The sequence below is a fragment of the Rhodamnia argentea genome, chromosome 4 (assembly GCF_020921035.1).
Source record: "Rhodamnia argentea isolate NSW1041297 chromosome 4, ASM2092103v1, whole genome shotgun sequence".
In the NCBI taxonomy this organism is placed as follows: Eukaryota; Viridiplantae; Streptophyta; class Magnoliopsida; order Myrtales; family Myrtaceae; genus Rhodamnia; species Rhodamnia argentea.
Genome location: NC_063153.1, coordinates 23,795,623 through 23,815,338, shown reverse-complemented (window position 1 = coordinate 23,815,338; position 19,716 = coordinate 23,795,623). Strand labels below are relative to the sequence as shown.

Below are 19,716 nucleotides of genomic sequence, written 5' to 3'. Positions count from 1 at the left end.
TGTGCGGTCAGATTAGCTGAGAGTTGATTATGGATTGTGCACTTTTTTTGCTGAAAAGCAACGAGTAATCAATCTTGAGCCTAGATTTTGCGGTTGAGAATATCAGTTTTTGGCCCCGGGGAAAGTTACCATCTTGCTTTGTGAGAGCACCGAGCGAATCTTGCAGAGAATAAAGCTTGTTCACTGATCGGGTCCAGCAACTTTACTGCCATTGAAAGAGAGCAGAGCTTACTGGCCCACAATGGTACAAATGATTCATAAATTTTAGTTCGACGCGCAATATAATTTCTAAACTTTAACGTAATATGCAATGTCACCCTTAAAATTTACTCAATATTGTCTTTGAACTTTTTATACATGTTAATTATAGTCCCTCGACTATATGAGAATGTTCAGTGTTATCCTTTCATAATTCAAGTTCATAGATGACATAGAACGTTTTTGTTTAATTTGGGAGTGCATAGCACATTGGACTAAAGTTCAGATATCATTCGTGTGATTATCTCTACTAATTACTGCATTTGCAATTGTTTTTTTCTTTTGCACAGTGCGCAATGACATGCCCTGACCCGATGTTGAATTCTCCATATGAAGCCCATTATCCAATCGCCTTCCCTTGAAAACAGATTGTCCCTGGCCATGTCAAATGCCACAAGCCTGTTGATCTTTCGAGCCCATCTTTGTCCAATCCTTTTTTAGCCTACTTATTAGCCTCTCTCTGCCGAATAAAGTATAAAAAACAATTCTAAACCTATTACATTAATACCAAATCAATTCAAAACCTTTCAATTGGATCAATTCAATCCTAAATCTTTTTGCATTAGTATCAATTCAGTCCATCCAGCTAATTTTGATCGACAATCGCCGACGTGAACACCGGCGGTACCACATAGGACGGCCGAAGCCGACATGAACATATTTTATCAATATCTTTTTAATTATTTTTTTATTTTTTTCTTTTCTTTCTGAAAGTTTGGCTTTAGCTGGCAAGGCCAAGGCAAAAAGTAAGAAAAATATTGATAAAATATGTACACGCCAACGCCGGCCGTCCGACGTGCCATCACCAGTGTCCGCCTTAGTGATCTCCAATCAAAATTGGTCGGATGGACTGAATTGATAACAATGTAAGAAGGTTTAGGACTAAAATAGTCCAATTGAAAAGTTTAGGACTGAATTGGTATCAATACAATAAGTTTAAGACTTTTTTTGGTACCTTTTCTCTCTCGATCTATCGGAAAAACTCTAAGCTTTCTTTCTCTAGCCAACTTTTTGGCCGGATGCTTCACGGTGCTCCTTTGCCGCTGGCCGGTTTGCGGGTTCTCCTCGCTCCCGGCCTCTTTTCCACGCCGATCGGCTTGAAAAGGGGCTTATCTGAAGGTTACGGCTTTACGAGAAGATCGGAATGAAGATCACCACCACCAGATTTATGCTGCGGATCAGATTCCTAACTACGAAAGTGAGGCTGGCCCTTGAAAGTTATCCCCTTTGCGCGGCCCATCTCCAAGGACTTCGTTTTGAGAGAAGCCCAGTGCCGAGGTTGTCTGAAAGACTAATGATCATGATGATGCAGTGTGCATAACTCCGATCTAAGTTTACATTTTGTCCATCGCATTCTCCCCAAACTTGGAAAGTTCGCTGAACTGTCGTGAATAGGGAGTGTTATGAACATAACTGTCGATTACTAATCCTTTTTTTTTTTCCGCCAACAGAGCTTCGAAGGATCGTTTCCAGGGCTCGAGCGATCTCACCGGGCGCGCATTTGGCAACCCCGAATAATGACCGAAGTGCACAGATCCATTTACGCTCTTAAAGCGGGTCGGAAACACCGCACAAAAAACACGACGGCTCGAACTCGAACAGCGCGGCGGCGATGGAATCGAACACATTCGCTAGCAGTTGGCCTAGGGGTTATTACGTGAAGGGGGTCTGCAAGAACTTTGGCCGGCAGACTCAATTTAAGGCTTGATCCCCACTTAAGGACGCTGAATTCAAAGTCGTTGCTCATCAATGCGCGGGGACCTTTCTTGCCGTCCGTCTCATGCAAATCATTGGGCGATTGACCTGGCCTTGCCTCCGAATTTCGTGCGGATGCTTTCTCTGTTACGGCACATCTAGATTGCCTTTCCTTGAACTCATTCATCGCCAGGATGAGGATGCTCTCCACATCCACCATTTCCGCGGTAACATCGTCTTGCTATGTGAAAGGGGCAAGTTCTTAACGACTCGGTACAGGGTTTTGATTAACCATTGCTCCTCGAGTCACTCCTCAAACCTACTCAAAAAAGAAATAACGAGTTTTTCAACACGCTACTCACTCCAGAAGTAGGGAAAAGTAGCAAAAAATTTCTAAACTTATTGCATTGATACATATTCTATCTTGAACCTTTTAATTCGATCGGTTAGTCCTAAATTTTTTTGTATTTGTACCGATTCAATCTATTCGACCAATTTTAGTTGGAAATCGCCGACGGATATGCCAACCGTCCTACGTGATGCTATTGGCGCCAATGTAGATATTCTTTGATAATTTTTCGAACAATGATTTCTTTTAAAATTATTTTTTTTTTCATTCTTTTTTTGTTCTTTCACTTTGGCCGGCAAGGGTCGCGACCCTCAACCTTTGCCGTGAACTCCCTAGGCGAGGGCCTTTGAGGTCGCAAGGGCCTCACCCAGGGCAATCGCCGCCTTGCCAGCCACACATGAGGCCGTGAAGGCCCTCGCCCGGCCCTCTCGCAACCCCACGAGCCGCAGGCGAGGTGACCCTCACCTAGATCCAGCGAGGGTTGTCGATGACCCTCACTTGTCAAAGTGACATAAAAAAAAAAGAATGTAAAAAAGAAACAAATTATTCAAAAATTTTCACATAAGCATCAGTTGTGTCACATAGAATGATTGACATTCACGTCAGCGATTTCCCGCTAAAATTAGCCCGATGGATTGAATTGATACCAATGCAAAAATTTTAGAACTAAATTGATCTAATTAAAAGATTTACCGCTAAATTGGTACAATGCAATAAATGTAAGACTTTTTTTCGGTACTTTTCTTGCCAGAAGTGCCTCGACGGCCCTCCTTATTATGTTTTCCTTCGAAATCCGACAAAGGGTAGGGCCGTTTGTTAGCTGAATCCTAACGACCGATGCAAAGATTTAATACGGTTTAAGAGGTGGGTTGGGAAGTTGGGTTTGGGTGAAGATGCCTTCGTTAATTTATTGCTCCTGGAACTCGAACATCATGTGGCTAATGGGGCCCGATGAGCGGACTGTGGCAAAGACATGGCGACGGTCGCCATTAATCTACTCGTCCTAATCACGGCCTGTCCCCACGAAAGAGGCCCCCTCAAATTAAAATGGTGGAGAAAGAGATATATGAGATGGAGCGAGTCAACCGAGCTTACACAACATTATCAATGAAATACACATACATATACAACGGGGATAATTGTCCAAATTGTTCTAAAACATATTATACGACAGTTAATTTAATCCTAAATCTTTCAACCGTGTCAATTTAGTCCTTAATCTTATGACGATTTTTCAATTTAGTCATAATAAACTTTTCAATCGTGTCAATTTAGTGCTAAACCTTTTGGAGTCATGATAATTTAGTCTTAAACTTATTAGTTGGATAATTGACCGAAATGACTATATTGACAAATTGCCAAAAGGTTTAAAATTAAATTGGCAAGATTAAAACGTTAAGGACCGAATTGACAAATCGCCAAAAGGATTAAGGCTGAATTGTCTGCAGTACAGTAAGCCTAGAAAGTTTTGAAAACAAAATAAAAATTCCCCCGTATACATCACGCCGTGATGTGTAAGCCCTAACAACCCATGTGGGTGTTATCTAGAAGATGGTCCACGCCTCGTTTCATTACCCATCTCCTTTGGTGGTGGGGGCACTGCACTGGCCTGCTTCTCTTTGACACAAGAGACGGAGAGATGGCGACAAGTGCAAAGTCATATGCGTGTACTTACAAGAGTAAAGTTAAGGGTTAAAAATTGAGAGGACATAGTCGGTTGTCTTGTTCCTTTACTCTTCACATCAGCTATCTAAAGCTTAAAATGTATTCCCTTAGCTTTAGTGCGCTCAGATTGTGACCCCCAATTGTCCTGTCTCTTTTTTTTCCCCCCTTAGCCGGCTCCTACCCACATTTTTCTATGTTAGCTGTAAAAGAAACCGAGACCTGGTCGGTAGACATTGCGCATTCGATGAACACTTCTTTATCTCGAGCCCGTTATGTGCAATTTCTCTAACAAAGCGAGGGAAAACATTTCGAAATTCGTTGCCGGCCACCATTTACTAAAGAACATGTGATCATTTGGAGCTGGAACCCATGGAATGTGTTGGCCATGATCTTGGTGATCCTTCATCGTGGGAGGAGGAGAGAAAATCACTCCTGAAATCATGCAGCAAATACCCAAATGAGAGTGCATGATGAGCAGCGACATAGGCAATGATGATACATGGTCCTCCCCTTTATTACATCCGAGCCGTAGAAACTGCTCTAAATTTTATTTTTTTTTCCCGTTTCAGATGCTTTATGGGCAATTGGTATGTGTAGATAGATATCGCTCTCTCTCTTGAAATGAGATTTTTGGCGGCAACAAGAAAGGGACTTGCACAGAAACAGATGCTCCAACCTTTCCTCACATGGGTTTGTCCATCTCACGGGAAACGTAAGCAGTGGTGTCGCCAAATAAAGAGATTCTGAATTCCAGGACACATTGGCAGGACAACCAACTGGGTCAGAGCCATAGTTCTTCACCCTTCTATTTTCATCTTCGCTGGGCTGAATTAGTCAATTGAATAAGCATTGTTTAGGCATTGTTACCGAGAAAACTCATTGTGGATCGACGCTCGGCTCATCATTGCCTGGAGACTCGTGAGTTTCCGAGAGTGGTGATCACTTTCTTGAAGTGGGTCGTGTCGTCTGGCAACTGAGGATAGGTCGTTTTACGTAGTGGATGGTACGAAAACAGTGTTGTTTATGGTACCCAGTTGTGGTGGGGAGGTTTTTTTTTTTTTTTGGTCATGTTGTGGTGGGGAGGTTGATAAGTAAAGAGTGTGCCGAAAAGGAGGTGAACCGGATTGAATTTTGGTTTCCCCAGACAGCAACCGGATCTCGAGTCTTGCTAAGAATTTAAAGATGGAGGGTTGCAGGCTTGCAGCAACTCAGGTGAAAATGAAAGCAGCATCGATGACAGTTGGTGAGATCGTATCTGAGTCCCATTATTGTCCCCCACTAGCACAGTGAACAATGGTCAAAAACAAAAATCTCTTCTTTCCAGAACAAACCCACAAGAGATTTGAACACCCTCAATTCCCGCACCCAAATCATCACAGCAACACCTTAGTTAGACAGTAAAATTATGGATGAGCTTAAAGCTGCATGTTTTGAAACTTCTTTTCCAGAAAGTTGCACAAGAACTGAGACATTGATCAAAAGGGAAAGGGCCACTGGGGATATATACTAATGATGCAGAACATCGAATGCAAAAGCGGGGTTGGTTGTCCGCACAGCTTCCTTTATGGCTCGAGCTTTTTTTCTTCTTTTTTTTTCATCTTCCTTGTTCTTTTTTATTTGTTTTGAACACTTTGAAATGGCGAAAGGTAAAAAGGGTTTCAGCGAGATCAAAGGGGGGATCGACATTACACATGCCAATGGGGGGGAAAAGTGTGAGCGTGAAGGAACAGGTTTCGATTTCTAGGAATTTCAAAACCTGCATTAAGGGGTGGGGTTTGCACATGATATCAATCCCAATGTCCACTAGTTTATTCAGGTAATGACTTTGAAAAAACTTGAAAATGTTGCACCAATCAAGGGACAGGAACTTGAGAAAAGGGGGGCAATTCAGGTCCCACCAAGATCGCTTTTGAGAGGTGCCCAAAATTTATTAGGAACCAGAAAAGATGAAAAAGGAAGATGTGATCACTAATCAGCCATTGAAGGCAAATGATAAGGCAGAACGCTACTTGGAAAAAGATCCTAATTTGACCAATAGTCATCAAACAAACACCAGATGGGCTGATCCACCTTCTTGCTCATGTTCTTCTCTATCAGAACAGGTTTGTCTGAAGCAGACGAAGTATGAGAATGGTCTAAACATGACCATTCGTTCCCTAGATCTTTCAAAGGAGGAGGTGAATTCACCCAAGTAGCTAGCAATTTATTCAGCATTGGATAAAGAGCGGGAACAGATCGAAGCAAGCATAACGAAGAGAGCGTGGATGATCGATCATCAGTCTGATTGCACATATACATATACAGAGCGAGAAAAACGAACCCAATTTGGAATGGAAAGGAATGATCATTCTGGAATTCATCATCGATACAAGTAAAAATGTTCATCATGATTATACTGTAAAAATCAAGAAAAGTAAGGAAAAGAAAAATGAACAAAAGTATGATTATAAAATGAGATGAACAGCAATAACCCCCCCACAAACAACAAGCTGCACTAGCAGCAGCCCCCTGGATTTTTGAGTAAAAGCCCCCGATTGAATCGACCTCCAAATTCATCATCATCCCTATACATACACTTTTCTCTGCAACCTACTCGTTTTTCTTCCTCCGGAATTTTTATTTGACATCTCGAGATTATGCATAACAATTGCAATAAATATGGAGAGAAGAGACCATCTCCTCTTACCTCACTCTCTGTTTCTTGTCCCTTCGCCTCTTCCCTTGTGTCATCTTCAACGAAAGACCATCTTAAGTGGGGGAAATCACATCTAGAACTGCACAAGATCCCTTCTTGTCTCGATCTCATTTTCCATCTCCGGCGAGCGACGAGAATTGCCCGAATATAGAGAGAGAGGAAGGGTTTCGAATTGGAATGAAGCGCCGATGACAAGAGGAAAGAGGAAAGAGACGTCGAGAGCACGAAATAAATAGTGAAACACACTGGACTGACTGGGATTTTAATTCTTAAGTGAGGGGAAAGGTTAGAGGAGGAAAATTCTCAAAAGAATCAATAGAAGGGAGGTGGAGGCGGGGAGGCGTATGAAACTCCGACAATAGGCGGCAGTGGCCCTTTGTATACTGGTGCTGGAGGTGGCGGCAAGGGAGATGGGGGCGGGGTCTCGCACGGGATTGGTGGCGGAGGTGATTGGGATGGCGGTGGAGGGGGTGCGCTGTAATGAACTGGCGGTGGGGGTGAACTGTAATGAACTGGGGGTGGGGGTGATTGGTGATGAACTGGCGTGGGTGGAGGTGGGGACGGATATACTGTGGGTGGTGGTGGTGGAGGTGATTTATAGACTGGTGGAGGTGGTGGTGAAGGAGATGGTGGTGGCAAGTAATGGGTCGGAGGTGGGGGAGGGGGTGAATATTCAACACATGGAGGCGGAGGTGGTGGTGGAGGCTCTATACAAGGTGGTGGCGATGGAGGTGGAGGAGAATGCACAGGTGGTGGTGGTGATGGTGATGGGGGAGGTGGGGAAGGATAAGGATAGATTGGAGGGGGAGAAGAATGTGGGGGTGGTGGGGGTGAGTGAGGCGGAGGGGGCGGTGAATGCTGCGGAGGAGGCGGTGGTGGAGGCGAATTATAGTAGTAAGGAGTGGGTGTTGGTGGTGGCGGGGGTGAGTATACTGGAGGTGGCGGTGGAGGCGAGCTTGGCGGTGGCGGAGGTGGTGGCTTGGGACAGTAAATTGGCGGAGGGGATGGTGAAGGAGGCGGAGGAGGTGAGTATACAGGAGGTGGAGGCGAGTAGACAGGTGGCGGAGGTGATGGTGGTGGTGGAGAAGGCGGCGGGGGAGATGGTGGGGGGGGAGGCGGGGGAGAGTAAACAGGTGGAGGCGGTGGTGGAGGTGAATAAACCGGTGGCGGGGGCGGTGGAGGTGGGGGAGGTGAGTAAACTGGGGGTGGTGGCGACGGCGGCGGAGGCGGAGGTGAGTAAACCGGTGGGGGTGGTGGCGGAGGGGAGTAAACTGGCGGCGGCGGTGGAGGTGAATACACAGGGGGTGGTGGGGGCGGGGGCGATGGGAGAAACACCGGAGGTGAAGGCGGAGGCGGCGGGGGTAGAGAAGGCACAAAAGGAGCACACCGGAAGGCACTACAATCCACAGGCTTAGACAAGAATGACTTACATTGCGCCGGCGGCCTCTGCAACGGCCTATCCGGCAGGCAGTTTCTCCGGTCGTCAAAGTCCGGCAGCCTCAGGCACGACGGTGGTTCTCCGGTGAAGAAATTGTACGAGAAAGTGAAGTTCTCCAGCCGGGGTAACAAGCAGATGCTGCCTGGAATTTTCCCCGACAGCAAGTTGTGAGCCACATTCAGCTGCTCCAAGCTCACCATCCCCCCGACCCCATCCGGCAGCGGCCCCACCAGCTGGTTGTAGCTGAAGTCGAACACCGTCACGTTCTTGAGCCTGTCGATCTCCGTCGGCAGGCACGACCTCAACCCGTTGTTCATGAAAATGATCTCGTTGAGGTTGGCCATGTTGACCAAGCTCGAGGGGACACAGCCGTGGAACTTGTTGTTAGCGAGGACGATGACGGAGACGGGCGAGTTCCCAAAATTGTCCGGCAATTCGAAGCGGAAGCGGTTGTCGTTGATGAAGATGGCGTCCAAGTCCTTGTCGAAGAGCTCCTTGGGGACGGTCCCTTCGAACTCGTTGAACCTCAGATCCAGGAACTTGAGCGACGGCAGCTGCAGGACCACCGCGGGGAACTTGCCGGCGAAGCGGTTGTTGCTCAGATCCAACTCGAAGAGCAGCTTCAGGCGGTCGAACTTGTGGGGGACCGTGCCGCAGAAGCGGTTGGAGTTGATGTGGAACAATGCGAGGTCGGCGAGGAGGCCGAGCTCCTCCGGGAGGTAGCCGGCGATGTCGCCGTGGTTGAGGTCGATGCCGGCGACGGTGCGGATCTTGTGGTCGTCGGGGGCGGGGGCGCAGAAGACGCTCGTGTAGTTACACACGTCAGATCCGACCCAGTTGGCGGTGTAGTTGTTGGGGTCGGACAGAATGGCCTGCTTCCACGCCTGGAGGGCTATGTAGGCGCTCCGGATCCGGGGGTTCTCGAAGGAGAGGGAGGGGTCGACGGTGACGTGCTCGCCCCGGTCGCCGAACTCGTCCCTGTAGTAGAGCAGCTGGCGCTGCTTGATGTACGTGGCTTCGGCGTCGGTGAGGACGCCATGGGAGCTCAGGGGGAGGTGCTCCGAGGCGGAGGAGGAGACGCAGAGGAGGAGGAGGAGGAGGAGGGAGGAGGAGACGAGGAAGAGATGGGTCTTCTTCTTCATCTCACGTGAGGCATCTGAGAATCCAAAAAATGCCACTTTGTGTTCTTTCTCTTTCTTTCTCTCTATCTGCAGCAGCAGCAGCAGCAGCTCCTCGTCACTCCCTCTCTATCTCTCTCTCTCTAGACTGCAGCAATGGCAAATGCAGGTGCTCCAGAGGGTTCGTCTGGGCTTTCGAGATCTGGGGAGCGTTAGAGAGAGAAAGTGCGGACAAGTGTGCGAGGGGAAGAAGCAGGAGAGAGAGAGAAAGAGAAGAGAGACCGTGTGTGCGTATGGGGAGGAGAGAGAAAGGGGCAGCAGCGTGGTGGGTTTTTTCTAGGGATTTTGGAGATGCGTGTGTGAGCGAGAAGAGGAGTGCCGAGAAAATAATGCATCGAGGGACAGCTAAATCACAGCTCAAAGCCCACCAGATTCTCTCTCTCTCTCTATCTATCTCTAACTTTCTCCCCCTTTTTTTATCTTTTCAATTTCCATTTTTTTTATTAACTCGACTTCCTTCCTCTTTGATTTTTTTTTTTTTTTCCCTGGGGGGAACTTTTGTCTCTCGTGAGAAGGCGGTTTGGCTTTTATTCTTCTTCGCGAATCTTATTCCCAGATGGAGAGGGGCCCTCGTGAAAGCGAGGAGCGCCGGTGCCGCCGGATTCCGGCGACTGTTTCGTCGCTGGTGTTGGGAAAAAGCCCAGATGGCCGGTCGCCGGCGGCCGAGCAACGGTCGCGACACCAATGCGAGGCGGCTTTCACGAGACTCTCTGCCTTTGTCTTTACCCCTTTTTCAAATACCATTCGTCTTCCAGTTTTTTTTTTTATATAAAAAGAAAAATGGAATTCCGGTTCAGAGCGGTGACCGGGGCAGAGGGTTTTGTGTCCACCACCTGCGCTTTTGGCCGTTTGGATGTCGTTTTGCCGAAATCAGATAGACAGTTCTTGGACTTGGGGACTTGAATGAAAAATGCCAACCAAGTAACTATTCGTGCAATTACGAAATTGCCCCTCTTGCTCTAGGAATTAAAGCTTCTACAGTTTCGACCTATTAAAAGTATTTACCGCTCCTCCGTCCAAAAATCAGAAATTCAGTTTTTTTATTTCGCAACGCGTGGAAAAGGACGCGAATTATGGGTCCGAAATTTGTGTAATCGGTAAAAATAAAAAATAAAAATAAAAGAAGTGAAAAATAGAAAAAAATTGCATTTTTCAAGAGTTGAACAATTTTAAACGCACCGTTTAATCCTTTTATCGAGTTTGTTTGGTATTGGGAAACAAATCGGTGTTTATCCAAATTACACAAATAAGTCTTGTCCATGATAGGAGTGGGAGTCTCGATTCAAGGACTTGAGCGATGTCAAAATTACACTTCAAATCTAATCTATCTTGAAAAGGTTTTATAATTAACAAATCCCTATGATTTTCCCCTTGGTTTTCTAATGCATTTTTCATCTAATATTTTCGTAGTCTTACACTTAATGTGACATGGTAATTGTTTTTACTTGTAATAATTATTTTGATCGTGTTCGTAAAATCATAAATAAAAAAAAAACCCCTCCTCATTCATACATACGGAGTCGAACAATAGTGCCCACCATTTATTTTCAGCCTAATTCCCTAAAAAAATCCCGAATTTTAGGTTTAGTCCTCAATCTACTTCGAAATTTTGTTATCTCAAGAAAAAAAGTCATAATTTTAGATTCAGTTTCAAATCGGCCCCGAAACCTCAAACTTTGGGTACATTTTTAAAATTGCCATGAATTTTGTTTCGTCTAAAAAAAATCACAAAATTTTCAATGTATTCAAATCTGCCTCGTGGTCCAGTCCCAACTTGACATTACGTTTCCACATCAATGAAAAAATCCACATTAACAAAATAATGGGATGATAAGTACGAACCGACATGGCATTTCCACATGGATAACAAATCCACCTCAATGATCTCCAAAATGAAACCATTCTAGGATATGAAACAATGAACGGCGATTTTTGAACATAGGGCTAATTCGGAAGATTTGAGATTAGAGTAAAAATCGATGATTTTTCTTTAGATAAAAAAAAAAGGTTTGAGGTAGATTTAGGACTGAATCTAAAGTTTAGGATTTTTTTTTTAGACAAAAAAAAAGTTGGGGCAAATTTGAGACTGTGAACGTAAATTGAGATGATTTTTTATGAGACAGAAAAAAAAGAAAAGCCAGATAGATTTGAGCCTTGATTTGAAGTAGAAAGTTTTTTTTTTTTTTTTTATGGAAATACGCCATTAATTTTTGGGCTTGGTCATTGAAATTACGACAACTCGTATCCCAGTAAAAAGAAATTACCATAGATTGTTGATTAGGCCTCCAGCTAAACTTTGAGGCGTTCTGGTCAATGGTCAAACGCAGTTATATCCTATTGCCCTATAAAATTTAAAACTAAAAAGAGGTCATCATGGTCCGTGGATTATAAAATCAAAAGGCCAAAAAGCGAAATGTGCCACTTTTAAACGAAAAGCAAAAGCTCCTCCACGGTTTAAAAGCCAAACCTTTTTCATATCCCGTCGTGGAGAGTTGTCGTGCAATGGACGCGTCGATATAATATTTGCGCATGTTATAATTAGAGAGAAATCTTAGCATAATTTAAGCACGAATATATCGGAGGAAAAATGGCATAAACAGTCTTTAAATTTTGATCAAATGTACAATATGATTCCCGAACATTAGCTAATTACGCAATGCGATTCCCGAACTTTTGATACACGTTCAATTTAGTCGTTGAAATATATGAAAAATGTCTAATATTATCTCGGGTCTTGAATTAATGAAAGAATAACAATGAATATTTTCATACGGTATGAGGATTACACTGAACATGTATGAAAAGTTTAAGGGCTACATTGAGCAAATTAAAAATTTAGGATTCACATTACATATTGTGTCAAAATTCACGGGTTATTTATGTCATTCCTCTTATATCAAGTATGTAGACCGGAGGCAGCAAATATTCATTTTGCTAGTGGAAGAAAATTCAAACAAAAGAGAACCTTCGAACATGCGAGGGGGAGTAGGTGACTAAAAAGTTCTTTGCTTAAGAGAGCATCAATCTCCAATGATATATCCTCCTCTTTTTAACTTTTTTTCTCCAATCCAGGCACGTTACTTAAGTTAATCATGTCGCTTGATCCGTTAGGCGGGGCCCACTAAGCAATTAAACACAGCCTCTAAGCTATTTTTTTAATTTTTATTTTTTTGACCGAAAAACTCTAAGCTAGTTTAACGAGAGCTGTCGATTGGTGCTATTATTGTGCGCACAGACGCGCCAAATCAACCGCGGTTGAAATTATCGTGCGTGATTTTGCACGTGTCATGTGTACGTGACACCACTGCACCAATTGTGTTTCCTCTATCCATTGCATCTATTTCCAATTTTCGGCCCAATGTATATTATGTCTACACCACATAAATACCGTTGAGTAATATAATTTTTTTTTCCCCTCGATGAGCAATTTCGACGGTGGAAATAGGCTTTACTGCAACGACTTATGAGTTACGATATTTTTACGGTGCAGCAGCTTTATGTATGCTTTCGAGAAGCCGCTCCATCCAATTTTAAGGTATCGTGGATGTCCAAACGTGCAATAGGATACGAAGGTTACGACACCATGTACATTTCAACCCATTAAACCTACAATTTAGTCCCAAGTTACAACTTACAACTCCGTAGACGGACCGATGGTCTCCCCCATTGCACCATACTTTTCTCCGGGGTGTCATGTCCTCGTGTTCCTTTTGGCAAGTCATTTTCGCTAATGTATCGTGCTTTCGCTGTCCAAGAAAACGGCGTCGCACGAGGGAGCGTTTTGATTCCGTGCGGTGGGACGCAGGGCGCCGTGCTCATCGTCGCCGCACTTTTTGGGTGGTGCACCGCGTCCCCTTGCGCGTCGAACCGCACAGCGACGTGTGCCACCGTGCGCGTTCCTGTTTCATTAAGAACCAGTAAGTTTCTGGGGAAAAAAACTTGTTAATTGCTGAATTGCCGTTTCTCACAATTTTATTTATTTTTGGGTCCAGACTATTTCTCACAAATTGAAAAAGAAAAGAAAAAAGAAAAAGAAAAATTAAGCAACTTGGCTACTTGCTGCCACCAATGTGAACGATCGATCCAAACGCGCTTATGCGTAAGTTTGAAGTGGAACATGCTTTATATCCCACGCCTATTAGAATCCGGTCTCGTGTCTCTACTATTTTCAATTGAGCAAACCTACTTCTGAAAATCTTCCGACTTTAAATCATTACCAAAATACCCAAAGAAAAGCCATGCTGTAATTAAAAATATGCCGGCACTATTTGTAATTGCAAATGCATAATATTACAACTCACGTCGATGAAAACGATTGTCGAATAATAAAAAAAAAAATTACAAGATCGCTTGATGACGGGTCTTATATGCTCTTTTATATTCACGTGGTCTCCCTTCACCTATCAATTTAAGTTTTTGGATTGGACTTTCTGACATGGTATCGGAGCCGGCGTCGTCCGTAATTATGTGTCCACTCTCTATGAGTCAAATTTCATGTGCCGCTCGTAATCCGACTTAAACGTGAGAGGGAGTGTTGAAATTGTTGTTCCCGCATCGCTTGACAATGAGTCTTATATGCTCTTTATATTCACGTGCTCTCCTTTAATCCGAGCTTTTGGATTAAACTTTCTAACAAACTTTCAATTGATCGACTCGACTTATTGATCGGGGATCTTAAAATTAGCCTCATTTATTAACAGGAAAATAAGAATTGCTTTCTTATTCCTTCGAAGTACTCATTTTTTTTTACCGAAAAGTACTCAACACGACAATTTCAATAGTCAATCTCATCGATAATGATTTATTGGAACATAGAATTGAGTGCCCTTTTTCCGGAAGCTTCAACGAGAATAATGGTTCTGACCAAAAAAAAAAAGAGAGAGAGAGAGAGAGAGAGAGAATAATGGTACGCCTACTTGGGCCAAAAGACAAAAATGCGAATAAATACCCACTTTACTAATGTATGCTCGATTAGTAAATTAGTTTGGATTTATTTCCTATTAAGCCCACCCCCAACCCGCGGTCCAGGTCACAGAAAGCGCGTGGGACCTCTTGCACACGTAACCAGACAACCGTGCCAGCCGGCAGCCCAGCTGTACCGCTACACGACGACACGTGTCGGCATCAGGAGCCTCCCGTCTCGTCGTCTCTGTGACGCGACAGTGGATCAGTTGCAACGAGAGAGAGCGGGGATGGGTGGTGATGGGACCCACGTGGCATAAAGGCGACTTCATCCCCTTTGACCCACGCAGAGTGCTCGTAATTATCGCCCGCCACGTGTCCACCTCTGAAAAGTCAAATTTGCTCTATGTTTTTTTTTAAAAATCTTTTTTAACGCGCCTTTTTTTTTTTTTGTCGGAATTTCTTGAACACGATTTAGAAAACGTAAAAAAAATACCAAAGAATATTGTTATGTTAATTAGCGTTTTTGGCACTCCTTAAAACATATAATGGGAGAGAGAGCAACGATGGAGACCGGACATAAGCCAAAAAACTGGGGCGGACCACTCATAACGGCAGCTCCGTAAATTCTTATGAGACAGTATATTCGACGAAAAATAATTATATTAATATAAAATTTTTTATATGCATATTTTATAAAATGTATACGTATCAGTCGAATATGAACCATAAAAAATAATGAATTTTAAGTCGGTCTCGCGAGAAATCTAATGGTGCGGAGACTATTCGGCACATGCAATAAGTTTGCCGATTAATACCTCATACATGATACTAACAGTCGGTTCAACAATCATTTTTTTTATCTAGCGGAATGAGTTTTATCTCATAGTCAATTGTGTTACGAATATGCTGAAACGTTCGGTTAATAGGATTCTATATATATATTGGAAAACGATGGGGAAGAAATTGGAGCATCATGGGGAGCGACAAATCGGCGGCGTTTCTTTCCGTTTGCACCAATTTTCATCGGAAAGTCCGAGTCCAACTTCAGGTTTGAATGTATCTTTGTTTGCAAATCATTTGTCCCGTAATGAGAGTGAGATCAGTGTGTAATCTTCCTTCCTTGATATTAACTCAATTGGCTCGAGAACCATTCAACGGGAAAAGGACGGCACTCTTGGACTACACTCGTCCCTTTTTTTTTTTTTTTCCTCTCTCTTTATGATTACGACGGCAAGAGAAATTTTACAAAATGGCAACATCGCTCATTTATTTAATGACATTGCTAAATACAATTTATTCCTTGTCACGGGCGATAAATACTGCTCGTATATCTTTCGTTAAAGATATTGTCATTGTAACATTTCTTGAGCCGTGCAACCGGAGTTATCATCCTTTTTGTTCTCTTTGCTAATGTGATGCGAAGTTTGCTTGTGGATTTACCATCGTATGAGTTTCGTCAGTCTATGGATTGTGTATTGCCTAACGGCAACACACTTCGTGCGGAGACATTTCTTCTGCCAGCATTTTGGTAGGGCTGTAACGACGAACTCCTTAATCTCGGACCTTTTAGAATCATGGGAGGTGCGAAGCGACCGAGATCCGAGATCCTAACATTGCGATAGCGGCTGTAAAAATCCTTACAGTAACACCTAGAAGAGATTCTTAGCGTCGGCAACCCAAAAAACTTTACTTTAAAGAGGACAATATATATATATATTTTTTAATCAGCATATTTGACGAGTTCCTCCGACACCTTTAACAAAACCTTTCATAATCTAATGATCTAGCCTAACGGTTTTGCTTATGCGGAGAAGCTAAGGAAATATCCAATTCTCAGTCAATTACCCACGCCGTGTTTCTTCATTTCGAATTGTTGGGCATAGAAGCGAGAGTTCTTTCTCATAACCAGACACGATAAAGAAAACAAAAAAGAGGAGCGGCGTGAATGGACCGCCAACGCTCGCATAATTAGAGGCGCGAATAATTGAGATCAAATGATTCATACGACGCCGCTCCGACAATCGAAAGTTAAAAAAAAAAAAAAGAAAATCAGAAAAATGGAGGAGGAAAAAAAAACGGAATATTTACTGGTCAAATAGTTGAAAATCTATTTGGTCGTCCCGACCACCAACGGACCCCGGGGTGTACCGCCCACATTAAAAATTGGGTATATAATTTCTAAAACTAATCAAAAATGGGGAAAAAAAAAGGAGAAAAAGAAGGTGAGGGTGCGTGAGTATGGCAACACTTCTGCTCTAAAAATTAATTTCTACCTTGAAGTTGATTTTTTCTATTTACGAAGAGAAGTAAATTTTATTTTATTTTTTCCTTTTTCAAACAGGTCCAAAACCATTTTTGGAGCGCAAAGGAATGCTCCAAAAGTAAAAAAAAATGAAATTGTGTAAATAAATAAATTTCTGCTCAAGAAATTACGTCACCAAATAGATTTTTGCTTCAGAAATATCGTTGTACATGCCGCAAACGCGCGGGGGGTTGGTTATAACATACGACTTTGTATTATTAGGGCGCGGAAAAGAAATACGCGTGGATAGCGGAAAAAAGCGGGTGACTACTATTATTGCTGCGGTTATAATAATAAAAAAAGAATATAAAAAAAAAAAAGGATGGCGACGCAAATTACGGACAAAAATTAGGCGGAATTTAAGATTGTCATGTGATCCCCCCCACTATATGCGTCGGCAAGGGAAGGCAAGGCCTAAAGGGGAGGGGGCCCCACAGAAGAAAGGTCCGGGAGCGGGGCCCACGGCATTCCCCCGGCGCGGAGCCCTTCCCTCTATTTATGTCCCCAGAAAATTCACGGGCGCTTACGACCAAAAAAATAAATGAATAAATAAAATTTCACGGGTGCTTTCCGACCAAAAAGAAAGAGAAGAAAAATGAATAAATAAATTCACGGGTGCCTTTGAATAATACTTTATTTATCTGCGTCTTTCTCGCGTATTCTTACGATACGGATATGCGTACAACGAATGTTTTCAATAGCACAATGCCGGACCTTTTAGCAAGCGATGCGGGGACGCTTTTTGACATTTTCGATTCGCATCGTTGGTTATGTATAGTACGATAAAGACATAGATAATCGCTAGATCTTCTTCTTCTTTTTTATCGGATCGAAGATAATCGCTAGGTTCACGTGTAGGTATTCGTACGATTCGGAGTGCTAATCGATACCTCATTTTCTATAGTTTTCACCCGATTTTTACTGATTGAAGTTTTTAATAGGCGGGGTTGTCGAAAATTTTAGCTGAAATAACTCTGTCGAAAAAATCGAGATGGGATTTTTAACTCGATTTTTCGTTACGAATCCAAAATTACGGGTTCGTTTTTTAGTGACTTTTATTTTTTGACTTTCTATAAATATTACCACCCCAACGCTTTGGCTCTTTTTGTAGCTTTAAGTGCCTGAAGAACTTGCTTGATATATACCCATTTGACATGAATATCTACATATAACAAACATTTTAAAGTTTGTTTTGAATTTCGACGGGAAAGCTAAGAAATTACCATTGCTTTTTGGTAAGTCGAGATGAGCAACATTTTACTTTCGAGACGAACGATTTTCATGGGTAAATATCGCTAATGATTGCATAATTTTTGCGTATCTTACAAATGAAACACCAAGTTTTTGTGCATTTCAAATTCAAAATCTGGCTAGTTTTGCCGAAGAAATTACTTAAATGAATGCCAAGTGGCCATGATGTTACTTCTAGAAAATACTCGCATGTCCTTCATCTTACCCTCTTTTTTTTTTTAATATAAGGTCCCTTTTTTTCATGCAAATTAAATAATTAGAAAATAATTTTAAGAAAAATGGCCGCTTGTATCACTTGTAATTAGTTAATGAAAAATATTTTCATTATCATAAACAATGATACAAGAAAATTTTCGTGGATGATGGATTTCTTTTTCGCGCAATTGTTTTTTTAGAAAAATATTTTCTAATTCATTCATTTTTCGCGAAATAAATGCGCAATTAGTTGTATTATAGTCTAAGTGCATCAGTTGCAAAGGTCTTTTTTTTTTTTTTTACTCCTCTCTACTATGTACATGTGCATGCATTGCTCACGGAGAACGAACCTTGGACCCTGTACTCTCCAGTCCCATCCCCCCAATCCCTTTAGCAGCGGGGCCGCATGCCTGTTGGCATGGTCATTCTCTTTCATGACAAAGAAATTTGATACTTTTCCACTTATTTGATCAAAATTTATACAATCTTATATTTTTTTTATTCTGATTTCAAGGAGCTGTATTACATAGAGGTGTGGATAAACTAGATATGGTGATTGTGAATTTGAGGGTTACAAGTAGGTACCCTACTGTTGGGTTTGATTCATACTTTCCATCGATTGGAAAGCACCCTCGACAGGAAAGCATAAGGCTCTTGCTTCCCGGTGAGCGAAAGGCGTGGAATAAGTGAAGTTTGATACACTCTCTGTTGGGGTGTGGTTCATACTTTTCATTGACAGGAAAGCACAAAAGTCCCACTCCCCGGTGAGCGGGCGGTGGTTCGGGAGGTTGCCCCAGCACTCCGAGCCGCTAGAGGGTTTTTATAATTTGATCTCCTATTTTATTAGTAGTTTGGGCTTGTGCTCATGAATAGTTCTTGCTATATATACCCCTTTTCACTTATAATTAATGGACGTATCGGAGAAACAAGAGGTGTAAGGGAATCTTCTATTGGACGTAGCCCTAATTTAAGAGTGAACCAGGATAAAATATTTTGTCTCGATTTCTCTTTTCTTTTATAATTTACTTCGTTGTGATTGTCTGTCAAATCCTAACACCTACTACTTTACTAAGTCCTTGTAATTCCATATCAAAGTCATTGACAAGTTCAAGATGATTTTGGGGAACAATCGAGAGTGATCGAGTGTGTTTCGGACGACTCAACAATCCCACATTTTCAGTTATAAATCTATTGTACGAATGTCAATTTAGTCGTAAACCTTTTAATTTGACCAACTTAGTTACAAACCTTTGATAATTTGTCAATTCAGTTCTTCCGGCTAGTGAGGACCTGACCCTTAACGACCACAATGAAAAAGAAATGAAAAGAAAAAAGAAATAGCGATATTAACAATAAAAACTCGATTATTTTTTATTTTAAAAATTGCTATTGATAAAATAGACTACATTGACACATCGTCGAAAATTGGGGATTAAAATGATGAGATCGAAATGTTTAGAAGTGAATTGTCGTACGATATATTTATGACATTTTCATGAATTATCTCCCACTTATGTCTTCTCGAATATCATCGCATCTGGGAATAATAATAATAATAATAATAATAATAATAATAATAAAACAAGCAAGACTGGGCATGAAAAGGGTTTTCAGCTGGCCAATGAATGATTTCCCAAAGTGACAAGAGAAGAAGGTGATATGTGGTCCTAAACCAGGCCCCCCGCAACAACTGTGCCTGGGTTGTGGCCAAGATAAGTCTAAGTCGTGTAGTCCCATGTGGTTGTCTCTCAATCTTTATCAAAAGGAACTGGGTACGCTAAACGA

The 19,716-nt window shown here is 42.5% G+C and overlaps 1 protein-coding gene and 1 long non-coding RNA gene across 3 annotated transcripts; one reads left to right on the top strand and one right to left on the bottom strand.

Moving 5' to 3' along the window:
• Positions 1-4,831: 4,831 nt before the first annotated feature.
• Positions 4,832-6,655, top strand: LOC125314601. The gene is made up of 2 exons (XR_007198079.1): positions 4,832-5,014; positions 5,051-6,655. It is a non-coding gene; the product is annotated as an uncharacterized LOC125314601 (long non-coding RNA).
• Positions 6,656-6,761: 106 nt separating this feature from the next.
• Positions 6,762-9,630, bottom strand: LOC115740714 (leucine-rich repeat extensin-like protein 4). 2 transcript variants are annotated; one of them, XM_048277331.1, is made up of 2 exons: positions 7,730-9,630; positions 6,762-7,684 (listed from the first exon to the last, which is right to left on the bottom strand). In XM_048277331.1, the coding sequence occupies exons 1-2, from the start codon at positions 9,240-9,242 to the stop codon at positions 6,975-6,977; spliced, it is 2,223 nt and encodes a 740-aa protein (XP_048133288.1). In that variant the 5' UTR covers positions 9,243-9,630; the 3' UTR covers positions 6,762-6,974. The 2 variants fall into 2 exon arrangements, with proteins under 2 accessions (XP_048133288.1, XP_030530144.2); XM_030674284.2 differs by having other exon boundaries at positions 6,762-9,306; positions 9,344-9,630.
• Between the last annotated feature and the right edge of the window lie 10,086 nt (positions 9,631-19,716).

Coding starts and splice junctions, on each gene's coding strand:
- LOC115740714 (XM_030674284.2), bottom strand. CDS start 9,242: ATGAAGAAGAAGACCCATCTCTTCCTCGTCTCCTCCTCCCTCCTCCTC.